This window comes from Barbus barbus, assembly GCF_936440315.1.
Source record: "Barbus barbus genome assembly, chromosome: 43".
NCBI classification, from domain to species: Eukaryota; Metazoa; Chordata; class Actinopteri; order Cypriniformes; family Cyprinidae; genus Barbus; species Barbus barbus.
The window spans coordinates 4,671,721-4,687,705 of NC_136721.1; the positions used below are offsets into that span (position 1 = coordinate 4,671,721).

At 35.4% G+C, this 15,985-nt stretch overlaps 2 protein-coding genes across 2 annotated transcripts; both read left to right on the top strand.

Annotated features, from left to right (window-relative positions):
- Positions 1–161: 161 nt before the first annotated feature.
- LOC306862106 (protein EOLA1-like) lies at positions 162–2,572 on the top strand. Its single transcript, XM_079404742.1, has 2 exons — positions 162–561; positions 2,283–2,572. The coding sequence occupies exons 1-2, from the start codon at positions 303–305 to the stop codon at positions 2,507–2,509; spliced, it is 486 nt and encodes a 161-aa protein (XP_079260868.1). The 5' UTR covers positions 162–302; the 3' UTR covers positions 2,510–2,572.
- Positions 2,573–11,133: 8,561 nt separating this feature from the next.
- LOC306862531 (high mobility group protein B3-like) lies at positions 11,134–15,266 on the top strand. Its single transcript, XM_079405377.1, has 5 exons — positions 11,134–11,299; positions 13,115–13,294; positions 13,406–13,548; positions 13,665–13,839; positions 14,041–15,266. Exons 2-5 carry the CDS (start codon positions 13,145–13,147, stop codon positions 14,176–14,178), a joined length of 606 nt encoding a protein of 201 aa, XP_079261503.1. The 5' UTR covers positions 11,134–11,299; positions 13,115–13,144; the 3' UTR covers positions 14,179–15,266.
- Positions 15,267–15,985: the final 719 nt, after the last annotated feature.

The window sequence follows — 15,985 nt, forward strand, 5'->3', positions numbered from 1 at the left end:
TTCCTGTTGTGGTGCCTGGTTTTATTTGTGGTCGCTAGGGGGCGCTGTTTCTTTCGTCAGTTCTTCATTTTTTGAACAGTGCCTTGTCTTGTTTGGAGAGACGTTTTAAAAACAGGAAGCGCTTTACCCGATAATTCCACACGACGCGTTTAGACGTTAGCGGAAAGAAGCTACAGAAGTGTTAGCCTAACTGATAAAGTACTTAGCATCTGATGTGAATGCGCTGTATTTGCAACGTACCCCTTTCAAAACGTGTTATTCTATCTTTCTGTAGCTGAAGAGGTGAATAGTATTTGCTCGGTATGAGTCTAGAGGTGGCTTGCTTGTCATTTCGCCAGCCGTACGCTACTCTTGTGTTGAATGGTGTGAAAGCGATAGAGAGCCGCTGGCGCCCCCTGCTGTCAGAGCTGAGGAACTGCACGCTAGCGGTTCACATCGCTCAGAAGGACTGGGGAGGAGAGGACTGGAGACTCATCCTCACCGAGAGACTGGGAATGACTGCCGTGCAAACCGAGGAACTGCTGGAGTCTGGAGAAAGGTTCGGGCGTGGTGTTATAGCAGGTGAAATGTACACTGGTTTGATGAGCATGTAGTGCTGTCAAGCGAGTAATCGTATCCAAAATAAAAGTTTTTTGTTTACATAAGATATGTATGTGTACGGTGTATATTTATTATGTATAAATAAATACATAAACATGCATGTATACATTTAAAAAAATATATATATTATATATTAAATTATATGAATATAAATACAGGCATGCATGTAAATATTTTCAAAGTGTGTGTGTGTGTGTGTATATATATATATATATATATATATATATTAGGGCTGGGTAAAAAATATCGATTCTCCGATTTTAATCGATCTTCAGTTTAACGCAACGATATCCCGAATCGATTCTTAATGCTCGTGCTTCACGTAAGAGGATATGAATATTCACCTCTCGTCCTGAAGGTGTCACCATCTTTCGAATTGCTCCACTAAAAAAAACAACTGTGTGCACCCTATTATTAATGTAGATGTGTATTTCAGTAATAAACTTAAGTAGGAGAGTTTCAGTTACCAGCATTTATATCAAAATATGGATCCCATGTCTGCAAAACTAACATTTTAAATGAAATATTGACATCGAATCGAAATATTGACATGATATCGAATCGAAACCATAAAAATAAGAATCGAATCGCAGAATTGGTCACAATACCCAGCCCTAATATATATATATATATATATATATATATATATATATATATATATATATATATATATATATATACACCGAACACACACATATTATGCAAACAAAAACTTTTATTTTGGATGCGATTAATCGTTTGACAGCACTAATATATATATATATATATATATATGGATAGATAGCTAGATAGGCTGCACGATACGGCACAAATTTATATCACAATATATCTCTTAATTTCGGTCCGATATAATGCCGATATCGATACGAACAATATATATTTTTTAAAAAGTGCCTCAGAAAAACTGTTAAGAACACCCACAATGAATGGATGTCTGTATCAACCAACTTCTGAAAAAATGACTTTGTCAAGTAGCCTATATGAAACCTCCTCCTTTAAAACTAGGCTATATAATATTTTAGAAATAAAATAGTAGGCCTACAAATAAATTAATGTTCACCTTATTTGTATTTAACCTTCATACAAACAAGAAATGAGAAATCACGGTCAAATAAACAAGTCTCTCTGACTCACCTAAACAATTATAATATCTTTAACATTTCTGAAGACAGTCGGTTCCCTTCAAAGATGGATTCATGTTAAACACCCGCTTCGATCTGCTCATGTTTATTCAACAAAGTTATGGCTGCCTGGCCGGGTGCCACAAATAAATCAATGCAGGGGAAACAATGATAATGTAGGCCTAACGTATATCGAAATATGTTTAAAAATCATATCACCGTTATAGACAGATCAGGGATGGGCAATTTCGGTCCTGGAGGGCCGGTGTCCTGCAGAGTTTAACTCCAACCCTAATCAAACACACCTGAAGAAGCTAATCAATGTCTTCAAAATCACTAGAAAGTTACAGGCAGGTGTGTTTGATTAGGGTTGGAGCTAAACTCTGCAGGACACCGGCCCTCCAGGACCGAAGTTGCCCATCCCTGAGATAGATACTGCAACATGATGTTCAAACTGTATGTTTATCTCCTCGTCAAGCTTTTCTTCCGCTTTCTGACGTTATTATTTGTGTATGTTTTATGTGCTACTGAAGTGTGTTTGTTTATTTACCATATGTTCAGGTCTTGTGGATGTTGGGGAGACGTGGTGTTGTCCTGAGGATATTCCCAGTGAAGAGATGAGAGAGCTGGAAACAGCAGCTTGCTTGACTGAACTCCAAACGAAATACCTTACAAGACTCTCAAACCCCCGGTGGCTCAATGAACCAATGTATTCCAGGGGCCATAAAGATGTGTGGACGGTACAAATCCCAGTTCATCTCCTGCCCTCTGCTCCTACTCAACCATAACAGTGAAACAAAGTATCCAGTCGGGTATTTGTGTCTGAGACGCTGACATGTGCCTACCTATGCGTTTGTTATATATATATATATATATATATATATATATATATATATATATATATATATATATATATATATATATTTTTTTTTTTTTTTTTTTAGTGCTGTCAAACAATTAATCGCATACAAAATAAAAGTTTTTGTTTGCATAATATATGTGTGTTCTGTGTGTATTTATTATGCAAATATACAGACACATACAGTATATATATTGAAAATATTTCCATGTATTTACCTATATTTATATTCATATAATTTATACTATAAATAAATATAATTACTTATAAAAAATAACCTATTTTTCTTAAATATATACATGCATGTATGTGTATATATATATATATATATACATAATAAATATACACAGCACACATGTATATAGTATGTAAACAAAAGCTTTTATTGTGGATGCAATTAATCATTTGACAGCACTAATATATATATATATATATGTGCTGGTATTCGGTAATACAAAATATCACGATAATGAACATGCATGATATTGTTATTGTGGGCACTTAAAAATACCGGAATAATCATTTATTACAAATTTATTCAGATTTTTTTTAATGCATTTTAAGAACACTTTTCCCATCAACTGGCTAACATGCACAACACTGCTGTAAGCTGTGTCAGTGTTTTATTTAATGGACATGAGCTAATATTAACTAATATTTGTATTTTTTAACACATGTAGCTATTGCTTATTGTTAATGTTAGTGCATTAACTAGGCCTAATGAGCTCGTATTGTAAAGTGTTACCTATTGTTTCTTATAATTTTCTTCTGTAATCTGTTTGAAGCATTTGTTTACTTAAGGCAATATGATTTTTTGTGTATTACTTTGTTGTATTTAAATGTTCAGTTATTTTCGTCATTATTAATAAAAAAGTTATTAAACCTATTATGACAACACTTTTTGCAACTTATTTCAATATCATGATGATAACGTATACTGTGATAAAAGCTTCATCAATGATCACAGAATGAAGATTTGATACCGGCACATGCATATATATATATATATATATATATATATATATAGTGTTTATTTATAATGGGTAACAGGGCACACACACAATTAATGATATTGACATGTTCTCTTTTTTCCTCAAAATCTTTTTTTTTTTTTTTATACATATTATTATTATATTATTTTAATCCGCATTGACACGGTGTTGCATTTTGGGTAACGTAGTTTGTGGATATTTATTAGCGCTGACGTAGTATTTGCCATTGGAAACTATGGGCGCAGCGTAATTAATATTCATGAGCAAACCATCGCCATTGGTAGGTTGTGCAGCACAAACCTAATTAGTATTCATGAGCGATTTCCTTTGACGTAGTAGGATTCCTCCTGATTTCGAGCCTCTGTGAGTCGCAAAGTTTCAGAGGAAAGCTTTTGCAGATCCAGACACGATGAGCGTTGGGTGTTTCTGTAAGCCTACAGTAGAGAATGGATAAGCGACCGACCTCAGCACAGTCAAACTCTGAAACTCCAGACAGGTCAGTGCCAATAACACCCATTTTATGGTGTATGACTGACACCCCATCTGCAAGTGGATTAAATGCGTTTTGTCGCGTTGTAGAGCTAGAGTGTCATAAAGAGTGTTTTACTGCCTTCTAGTTACTGAGTGACTCGATGCAAACAAAATACTTGGGCTAACTTTGTTTGAATGAGATGTCACATTAAACCAGACATGCAAATAAGAAAGCATTTAATCAACCTGAGCTATACTGATCACTATAACCTTCATAATAAATTATTGGATGATATTCTTTATTAAAGGTGCACTCAAATAAACAGTATTTTTGACATCGGAACATCGGAATTCACCCTTTTTTTCTCAGAACTGCATGATATAAATTCATATTTAAGATTTTTTTTCTCAGAACTGCATGATATAAATTCATATTTAAGATTTTTTTTCTCAGAACTGCATGATATAAATTCACATTTCTGATTTTTTTCTCAGAACTGCATGATATAAATTCACATTTCTGATTTTTTTTTCTCAGAATTGCATGATATAAATTCACATTTCTGATTTTTTTTTCTCAGAACTGCATGATATAAATTCACATTTCTGATTTTTTTTCTCAGAACTGCATGATATAAATTCACATTTCTGATTTTTTTCTCAGAACTGCATGATATAAATTCACATTTCTGATTTTTTTCTCAGAACTGCATGATATAAATTCACATTTCTGATTTTTTTTTCTCAGAAGTGCATGATATAAATTAACATTTCTGATTTTTTTTCTCAGAACTGCATGATATAAACTCGCATTTGCGAGCTATAAAGTTTGCGAGATATAAAGTCGCAGTTAAGTGTTATAAAGTAACACTTCTGAGATAAAAAAAAGTCAGTCTTTTTCCTCAAAATTAGACTTTATAACTCACAGTTGTGAAAAGAAGTAAGAATTGCGAGATATAAACATCAGAATTGTGTGGGGGAAAAAATCTGAATTTTGAAAGTCAGAATTGCAAAATATAAATTTGCAATTGCGAGTAAAAAAGTCAGAATTGTACGTTTATATTCCGCAATTCTGACTTTGTAACTCACAATTTTTATCTTGTAATTCTGAAAAAAAAAAAATAATTGAATTGTATGATAAATATTCACAATTACCTTTTTCTTTTTTACATTTTTTATTAATGACGGAAACAGGCTACGATAACTTTCAACCAGTGCTCAAGATGTTTTATAAAGTATAAAAATGTAGTCCATCTAAACTACAGATGCAACATAACTATCTAACAGCATAGTTCAGAATGATGAATGTTGTTGATGTACTGGTCCTATTGGGATAAATAAGAGCCAGCTGAACATAAACAGAAACCGTGTTCTTCCAAATATCTTACTGCCAGACATATATGTAACTCACTAACACTTTTACATTGTAGTCCCACAGGGGCTCATGTTGAATGGTGCAAACAACTGATTGCAGCCACAATGTCAAGTCAGATCTCTGGACCCATCAGCTCAGAGATGATTTCCAGAGAGTACAAGGTATGAGCGTACTGGTGTGTATATGCTTAAAACACTTTTTCTATTGATGCACAACACAGATCTCATATGGTTTGGATTGCATTATTTTACAAAAAGCATGTTTGCTTTTGTTTGTTATGTAGATATTCGTGACACTTATGCACCCTGATTTATTCATGTTTTCACTTATATTTCATCACAGTTTGGCTATTTGTGGAAGTAGAAGACTGTGTACTGAAGCACATCTTCATCAATGTAAAAAACAAACAAACGGGTAATTGCTCACTAACTCAAAACAGGTCTTGTTTTGTTTGTTTATGAATATATTGCCAGAGATCTCCACCCAGTGCTTTTAGTTTATATACTCTTATGCAAGAGGCAGCAGACTGCTGTTTTGTCTTGAAACTACAGTGAATCAGAACATTGCTGATGAAATTTAGTTTAAACAAGTCTTCACAGACGCATTATGCTCACATAGAAAAGAAAGTTCTCACAATATTTAAACATTTTGTTACAAAACCCCTTTAGTGGAACATAAAAGGTAAATTTTTCCTGGCCAGTGTGGTGTTAAAGGAATAGTTCACTTAAAAATGAAAATTTGCTTAAAATGCACTCACCGTTAGGTCATCTGAGATGTAGATGAGTTTGTTTCTTCATCAGAACAGATTTGGAGAAATGTAGCATTGCATCACTTGCTGACCAATAGATATTCTGCAGTGAATGGGTGCCGTCAGAATGAGAGTCCAAACAGCTGAAAAAAACATTGCAATAATTCAAAAGTAATCCACATGACTCCAGTCTATCATTTAAAGTTCTGTGAAGTGAAAAGCTGCATGTTTGTAGGAATGAGTCCTCTTTCCATAATATTGTTTACTCCAGTAAAAAAAAGTCGAATCAGGAGAGAAATATGCACAGTTTACAAGCAAAACAGCCCCAAGCAGTTCTAAACCTCGACCAACATCTAAGATCTGGGAAAGTAGGTAAAGTGGGAAAGTGATCAAATGTATATGACCCCTTTTGACTTCATTACATCTGCATGGATGCTTGAAGTTCTTATAGTTTCTTGAAGTGATTTGCACTTCCACAATTTTTCTGGTATGATTATATGCACTGTAATGTTTCTGCTCTTTCTTCTTTTTCTTTCCTCGTCCCTCTTTTATTTTTCTGTGGTGTTGTGATGTTTCTTTGGTGCAGGACTGTGATGTGGAAGTTAAAGGATTTCTCTTGGACAGTGACCCTCAGCTGACTGCCCCCTCTTCGGCAAGTCTCTTTCTGTGTGTGTGTGTGTGTGTGTGTGTGTGTGAGTGTGTGAGAGAGACTCTGTTAACTACTTGACATGATAATTAACTTACTAACAGACTGAATTTCAGAGAGTTTCATCTTTGCCTTTAAATTCATCTGTTCGTCTGTTTATCTATCAAAACAACAGTCTGTTTTGTATCAAAAACATTTGGAAAAACCATGTAAATGTGGATTACTTGTATTGCCTGGTCATTACAATGAACCGTTTTTGATAATTACCAGCATGTCCATGTAAATGCACTAATTGTAATATTTGGACATGTTTGTTTGTACACAGTCGAAAGAGCATGATTTGTATTTGAATCTCCAGTATGCCTTATTGTATTCTACATTATTGATGCAGTAGATCACCGAATGTGTGAGGACGAAAATACAGATGTTTTGATTCATATTCCATTATGAAATATCACCACCCCGTGCCATCTTTTCTGGGTTTTATTGGCATAATGCTGAACAGATCTCCATAGATCTTTTGTGTTGGTGAAGGTCAAGCCTGATGAACTCTACAGTGCCGTCGTTGTCTTGCAGCTGGACTGTAAGAGAAAGACTGAATTCTCTGTGTCCATGAAGCTGCCAAACAGTTGTGTCACTGTGGGTGGAGCAGACCCATGAGCCCCCATCTCTTCCTGCTGAGCTCCCTACGTGTTGTCAACAGTGTGCTGACAGAAAATGAGATTTTGTGGCCAAACATTGACTAGTGGCTCATGGGATCTGAAAAGAGTAATCATACTGCGTATAGATGAGATTTTTACTAGTTACTTGTGTTAAATTTACTATCAAGATGCTGGAGTGGTGTACAGTAGATGGTTTCCAGAATGCTGCAGTGTAGTTGTTGAGGTGTTCACAGTGTATTCTAGCCAATACAAAAATATGAATCTCAAATATTATGCTCTTGCTGAAATTGCATCATCAGCAGCTTGCTTATTATACCATCTTTTTTTTTTTTTTTCTCTGTTTACTAAATTACAGCCCTGCCTTCCGTGTTTAGTTTACACCCTCAAACGTTGGACTGACTGTTTGCTTTAGGCAAACAGAGAGAGAGCTTAACTTAACGTTTGGGAGTGGTAGCAAAGGAAACCACATACAGAGTGTCTCTCTGACATCGAGTTTTATACTTTTTTATTTTTATTTTTTGGTATGTGTATTTTGTTAGAGGTTTCCGAATAGTTTACTATCAGTGGCACTTGTGAAGGTAAGCTGCAAAAAAACAATGCCAACATTCTGGGATCTTTAAATCCTGATTAGACAGCTGGCATATGCTTGTATTAATCAGAATTATGTATCATTTAAATGCCTTATTCAGAATATCCATGCAGAATATCTCAAACTCCATGCTTAAATGATACCGGAATATTCCAATAGGAACATGGAAATGTGTATCCAGAATATAGACCTTAATCAGAAAATGATGTGCATGTAATCAAATCAAAATGTGTTTTTTTCACTGTGTGACAGGCACTCAGAGAAGGAAATAAGCAGGCTCAGATGGAAGAGGCACCGCGTGTTCCTGGAGAAACCATTAAAGCTATTGGTAAGGAACTTCATAATTGAGCATCCTACAGATGCATGCAACTGTTACTTGGTTTTAAAGTCGTTCTGTCATGATTTAGTTACCCTAACATCATTCATTCATCATTCAGTTTTTGCAGGAGGTGTACAGCAAGACCGTGTCTCTGTGGTCATATGTGAACAGCCAGCTTGAGGAGTTTACCAACCCGCTGTATGTGAACTACGAGCACCATGTTTTATATCCAGTAGCCAGTTTGAGACATCTTGAGCTTTGGGTCAGTTATTATGTGCGCTGGAACCCTCGCATGAGGCCACAGGTGAGCAGGGGATGCAGAGGATGATGGTTGATGGCTGCTTATTCCACATTTGCTTACGTGGTTATAGGTGAAAAATGTGTGTTGCGGAGTTCTGATAACAGTGGAAAACAATTAAGATTCTGAGTTCATTTGTATTTTAAGTTGCATTAAATAAAATCTTAGGATTTCCTGCATTTACTTTAAATGTTATGTTATTTAATATATGGTCAAATTTTTCTTTTTAACAATTTATTTTAGAAAACATGCATTATAGGGTTTATGTGGTTTTACTTACTATAAATGGTAATATTTTACTTTTTTTATTTTTTTTTATTAATGTTATATATTATTTATTCAAGCTGCGCTAAAAATTCTAAAATGTTGTATGTTTTTCCATTTTTATTGGGATGAAATCCACAGTTTTGTGGTCCATGTCTTTTGAACACCATTTTATAATATATTTTATATTATAAATTACATATAAATTAATATATTTAGAATATAAATTAAAAATCTCTAGACGTACTGTTTTTTTTTTTTCATTCCACTGCCTTGTGAATGTGAATTAATTTAAAAAAAGTAAATAAATTATAAATTACTTAAAAATAAATAATTTTTATTTAGTACAATAATTTGTATTTAAATATAACTTTCTAAAATAGTATTAATTGTATATGAAAAACTGTATTGGCCATTTAATCTTGATCTGTTTGTCAATGCATTAAATTCTTTACACTTGGTTGCTCAGATCACATGATTTTAATTGGAAAAAGAAAAATGCGTTTAAATGATGCATTTAAAAATTAGTATACATTTATATATAAATGTTAATTTGATGTTTTCATTTAGTAAACTTTACTTTTTATTTTTATGAATTTTATTAATTTTATCTTGGAATTGTGTAAATTTGACGAAAGTTAAAAATGTTGTTGTGTATAGGCCTACTTCAGATTCAGTGACACTAAAGGCTCTGTTTTTCCTCGTCTCTGTTTGTCAGGTTCCATCAGAGTCAGAAGGAGTTGTTGGTCCTGAAGTCAGAGTTGCAGAAGAGAGTGGATGAGTTAAAACGAGATGCAGCTTCATCACATTCTCTCTCCTCTTCCTCAGAGCATGAAGGCATGCCCATGCAGACAACTGTCTGAGCATATCTTATTAACTTGGTAAATACTTATGTCAAAAATCACTATATATGTTCCGATCTCTGTTGCCACAGTTAGATAATAAAAACATTTACCTATGTTTGATAAGATCCTAGTGTAATCCTTGGAATAATAACCACTGTGTGTTTATTGGTGCCCCCTAAAGGCCATAAAACCACTCGCCGAATCACATAGCACTACTGAGTTTTCTGTGCATAACTTTGTGAAAGCTATTTTGATTTCTATCACACATCACTGGGAACAATGTTTTAAAAATTTCACTTTTGGAGGTTGATTTTAACATCTGAGTTTTGATCGAGAGCTGAGTATAATGAAAGGCCTATTCCAAGAAATCTTGGTCAAATCGTGTTAGCAACAATCAAATGTTATTCAGAACTAAACAGTCCCTCTTCAGAAAATGCCTGAATATTCCAGTGGCTTTGGCAAAAATGTTCTTGCTCTTATATTGCATACAAGAATTACTCCTCAACACTAATTACAATGTAATAATTTAAAATCATGCGAAATATAAAATTTGTGCATAGCTTTGCTCTGTGGTAGTCAGTGACATATTTGTGTACATAAACCGCCACCTTTTATTATTATATTTTAGTATTATTTTAAATGCATTTCAATATTACTATGACATTATGAGGTTTACTAAAAGTTGCCTAATGCGTATAGATATTATTTTCTGAATGTGTTTGTAATACCCATTTTTTTAAGTGTTTTATAGTATCTAATTTATCTAATTTCTTATAAGCTTAAATTTGTAATAATTTTGTATCTTAATGTTTAAAACTACATTTTGTTGTATAAAGAATAAAATATATATATCTTACATATTATGTGTTATTTCCGCTGCTTTTAGTAATCCATAATAAATCTGCAAATTTGCTGTTAATTAGACAAAATATAGTTCATAATAATAAAAATAAAAAAACATGGGTTCAGAGTACATGTAATTTAATCCAAATACTCATAAAACAAATAAATCTTGTTACTCTGCTAAATGTAATATTGAAACCAAAAAGCGTATTAATGTATGTCGCTGTGGACAAACCTTTAAACACAATATTTTATATGACCATCTTTCTATTTTTGTAGGCCATCCTCGTTTTCATACGGCACCTTATTTTCTACTCCTCTACTCAGTTTTCTCACGCCCTAAATATTGTACAGTTTCTCACACGTGGTTTTTCACAGACCTTTTTAACTTCTGTTGTTATGACAGCAATTCCCGCCTTGTTTTTGAATAATGGGTGTGGCTTATGCTTCTGTCCAATGGCGGCAAGCAGCTTATGAATATGTATGAGTTTTAACCAATCCACAGTAGTGGAGGCTGTTTTAAATGCGTGCCGGGATTGACCAATCAGGAAGGTCTCGTAGTGAGCTAGCGCGAGGCTGTGTGGTCTTCTATAGAGAGGAAGCGCGACTCGAGGAGGCCGTTAGTGTGACTGAGGAGAACAGACGACAGGACAAACATTTGCAGAAGGTATCTATAAAAGACTCCATTTTAGAAGTTCCACTGGGGTCTAATATTGTCTTTAAAATCTTATTTTAATTATTTAAAGCCTTATTTGGTGCGTAAACCTTATTTTATATATAACTAGCCGTGTTTCTCTTTTAAAAACTCGTTTATACAGTGAAATGTTTAACGGTGGTATTTATTCAGTTAGTTCTAAACTATTCCGCTTTCGTATACAGTCTAGAAAAGCTACATTTTTGTCTGTTAAACCGAAGTTGAGTGACGAACGTGCTTTTAAAATGGCTGGCGATGTAAAAATCTGCCTCAAAAATCACGGGGTGCTAAATTAAATGAGCTGAACGGCACCGTGTGAGTTTTCCGTGTAATAGTTTTAGGTCGTTGTATGTTTTCTGGTTATGGAGAGCATTAAAGCTGTTGACAGCCAGTGCCAGTCATGGCTGGTTTGCCTCGGTCTTTGTTATAAACGGGTTTGCGCCGGGCGCGAATTTGCGAATCCTACTATGGTGAAGGTTTGGCTCATGAATATTAATGAATTCGCTGATGTTGCCGTGTAAAATTACTACAGCGTAACTTAATTTACTCTTCATAACGAACGCCTTCTCCATAGTATGATTCGCTGGCTCACTAAATACGCCCACTTAAATACGTCTACATTGCAACCAATCAGCTAGCTACGCGGGGTGAACGTCACGGTGCGTAATTAATATTCATGTCGCAAGCCTACACGATAGTAGGGTTTGTGCTTCTTGGCGTCAAGTGTGGAACTGGTAAAACTTTGCAAAAGCTGTCTTCGCAGCTCATTGCATTTAATAAACGACTTTTAAAATGGCTTATCTAGCAGCTTTTAGAAGTCTGCGTGTCCTCGAAGTGTCGTTTGTGAAAACGGCGATGTGCAAGTCATTGTTCCTCGACGCTGATATAGAGGCCATTTTAATGAATGGAGTCTGATTGAAGAGAAGCGGCCAGTCTGTCCCTCTCTTCACGCATTACTGGCCTTTAAACTAGTCACGCGATTAAATTGCGTCTTATTTTGCAAATAATCACTAATTTGCAGCTTTACGGTTTAAAATAAAGTTTAGTTTCTGTCATCAGTTTGCACTCCACAACATGGAATATATATATAAGTCGTGTTTGAAGGCACTTCGGACCATGTGCAGAACAGACGTTATATATTGAAACAGACGGGTCCCCAAAGTAAATGTCCCATTTAACCTTTTTTTTAAAATAACTTAAACACAGACCTACTTTAAAGAGCTATGAGGTTCGTAATAGATGGTATATGCTTCTGTTGAAGCGATTAGCCTGAATGAATAATTTTTTTTTATTATTTATTGTTTAACAGCAGAATTCCTTGTGGAAAACTACGTTACCCATGATTCTGTAAAAATTTACACTAATCAAAGAATTGAAACAGTTTGCACCAACCTCTTTAGTGCCTGTCCACTCCCATGCACCACTGCATTTAGTACAATTATTAGTGCAATAAATGATATATAGCTGTTAAGCGCACAGTCTTTTAACTTTTGTCTTTTTATCTGATTTTCAAATCAAATTGAAGCATAGAATGTTGTAATGTTATAGTTCACCTCATAGTTTGTTGGTTTGAATCACAACTTGCACCTCTTTAACGATTCCTTTAAAATCTCTTGAGTAAAACGAATATGAAAATTATTTCTGGAACCAATGCTGGAGAGTCTCTAGGAATGAGCCATGTATGAAAAGATGCAGTTTATTTGCATTGAAACTGTGGCACTTAATCATTTGGGTCCTCTCAGTAATATACATTTGTTTTAGATTATTAAATTGTCTGTGTATTTCTAGGTGTGGTGATAGTTAAGTGGCTTCGTAATAATGGCAAAGGGCGAACCAGGGAAACCCAAGGGCAAGATGTCCGCCTATGCCTATTTTGTGAAGACGTGCCGTGAAGAGCACAACAAGAAGAACCCTGGTGTCACAGTTAACTTCTCAGAATTTTCCAAGAAGTGCTCAGAGAGATGGAAAGTAGGTTGTTCTTATCTGGAGATGTCTATATCTTACAAAAATGTTTTATAAATAAATGAAAGTGACTAAAGGCTACAGGAAGCCGCTTAAAGAAACTGTCATCTGTTTCAGACTATGTCACCAAAAGAGAAGACTAAATTTGACGACATGGCCAAACAGGACAAGGTCCGTTATGACCAGGAAATGATGACCTTCAATCCAGGAAAGAAAGGTCGGAAGCAGAAGAAGGACCCTAATGCTCCAAGGCGGCCAGCGTATGTGGTGTTTCCTTTTAGAAGACTTATTTCTAGAGCTTCTTTCATTGATTCTGGGTGGAATATGGGCTTGTCTAGTTTAGTTACTTAAATGTTTGTCTTTTTTCTTATTCCAGGTCTGGATTTTTCCTGTTCTGTGCAGAACAAAGGCCCAACATCAAGGCTCAGAACCCCAGTCTGGGCATTGGAGATGTAGCCAAGAGGCTGGGAGAGATGTGGAACAATCTGTCTGATTCTGAGAAGCAGCCCTTCCTGTCCAAGGCCAACAAACTGAAGGACAAGTATCAGAAGGTGGAGCATGACCTCTCAAAATGCTGTTCATTTTTCAGTGTGGATGGTGGTTAAACTATGAATGAAAGATTGATTTCTGAAGGATCCTGTGACACTGAAGACTGGAGTAATGGCTGCTGTAAATTCTGCTTTGGCATCACGGGAATAAATTACATTTTAATGTTTGGTAATTGTAAAGTTCATCGTGTTTTGTTTTCTCAGGACATGGCAGACTACAGAGGAAAGGGAAAAGGAAGCGGAGGGGCATCATCTGCCAAATCCAAACCGAAGGATGATGACGATGATGATGAAGACGATGAGGAGGAGGACGAAGAAGAGGAAGATGATGAGGATGATTAAAGAACTTGTTTCTCCTAATTGGGCAGCAAGTTATTTGTTCGCTGCCAATTAGTATCAGTTAAGTATGGGTCTACGAGGTCTTGATGTCAAGGCTGCTATAAACTGATCACCAGTAGAGATGCCCAATGCATGCAAGCTCTGACTTTTGACAACCAAACTCTCTCAGTGCTGGGTTTGCTGGTGGTCCTGTTACAGCTTGCTATTAAACTGCATTGGCAAAATCAAAATATTTCCACGTTCAACAATAAAACAAAGTGGTAGCAGTACATACTCTTTTAAAACTATTTAAGGTGGTGTGTTTCTGTACGGCTGTTGACTTAGTTCTTAGTTTCTTTTTTTTTTTCCTACTCTCCCAGCTTTCAAAATACACAATTTGTTGATATATTTAAGGTTCGGTTTGGCCCCATAAGCTTCCTGCAATTTTAAAAGGATGTTTGTGAATTGTGGTTATTATTATTTGTGTAATTTTGACTGATTACATTGATAATTTTATGTGTGGAGAGTCTAGGAACATTTTCAGCTTTAACCAGAGGCAAGTGATCAGATGTTGAGCTGGGGAAGCTCTTATTTGCACCTTCAGTTGTTACTTTTTTTTATGTCTAGGTGACACTGTGATTTGAAATAAACATGGCATTTTTAGATCTCAACATGATTCAAGCGACTTTCTTATGTGCAAAATGTTCAATGTAGTATGTAAATACTTGGGGTATTTGTCAATGTTATCAATAAAAGAATAAATGGTGATTAGTTTTTTTTTAAGAGTGCTCTTTTTAATTTGGATTCATTTGTTGTCATTCTCTCCATTTTAATGGCAACTCTGATAATGCATTGACTGTGGTGAGCCACTAGATGTCGATGGAGGGCACCAATTGCTCAAACTGTTTAACAAACTAGAGTAAGCTGTCAACAAAACCAAAAAGTCCCAAAATGCAGTGCAACAATCTTAATCCACACAAATCTTCATGTCTCAACAGTTACAGGTGAGAGATTGGGAAGATGTGCCTTTTGTCCATCACTATACAGACTGCCATAAACATGTTTGCAAAGGCAAAAAAATTTCCCAATAATAAAATTGTTTTATGAATTGCTGTCCTGTCTGATAATCTTTAAAGGGAAAAAAAAAGTGTTTCTGGTATGTAGAGGAGCAATGTGTCAAAAGGCTGTGAAAAGGCCTTCGACTATCCCCTGAGAACTGAACCAAGCCATACATATTTAATGTGGCATCACCTCAGCTGTTGGTTTTATACTGCAAAAAGACATTGGCAAATATAACAAGAACAATGGAATTACAAACTACCAGTGACAGTGGTGTGTGTCTTATGTGCCTGCGCACGCACACACTCTTATGCAAACTCCAAAATGTATTTGGACCCTTGAGGCACATTTTAAAATGCTTGCCTGATTAGATAATCTAGCAATCCAAGTGGAATTATTAAAGGTCCCATGGCAAGAAAATGTCACTTTATGAGGTTTTTTTAACATTAATATCAGTTCCCCTAGCCTGCCTATGGTCCCCCGGTGGCTAGAAATGGCGATAGGTGTAAACCGAGCCCTGGGTATCCTGCTTCGCCTTTGAAAAAAATGAAAGCTCAGATGGCCCGATCTGGAATCTTCCCCTTATGTCGTCATACGGGGAAAGGTTACCTCCCCTTTCTCTGCTTTGCCCGCCCATGAGAAAATGAGCTGCGAGCGAGAGACATCATGGCGTCTGAGTAATAAACTGCGCATATTAACAGACAAATTATGTTCATATTTAAAAGTCTAAACAGTCAGTAAGCGATAAGTGCTTGTAAACGCTGTTTTGTAA

Coding starts and splice junctions, on each gene's coding strand:
- LOC306862106 (XM_079404742.1), top strand. CDS start 303: ATGAGTCTAGAGGTGGCTTGCTTGTCATTTCGCCAGCCGTACGCTACT. Junction 562..2,282: donor CGGGCGTGGTGTTATAGCAG/GTGAAATGTACA, acceptor CCATATGTTCAG/GTCTTGTGGATGTTGGGGAG.
- LOC306862531 (XM_079405377.1), top strand. CDS start 13,145: ATGGCAAAGGGCGAACCAGGGAAACCCAAGGGCAAGATGTCCGCCTAT. Junction 13,295..13,405: donor AGTGCTCAGAGAGATGGAAA/GTAGGTTGTTCT, acceptor CATCTGTTTCAG/ACTATGTCACCAAAAGAGAA. Junction 13,549..13,664: donor AATGCTCCAAGGCGGCCAGC/GTATGTGGTGTT, acceptor TTCTTATTCCAG/GTCTGGATTTTTCCTGTTCT.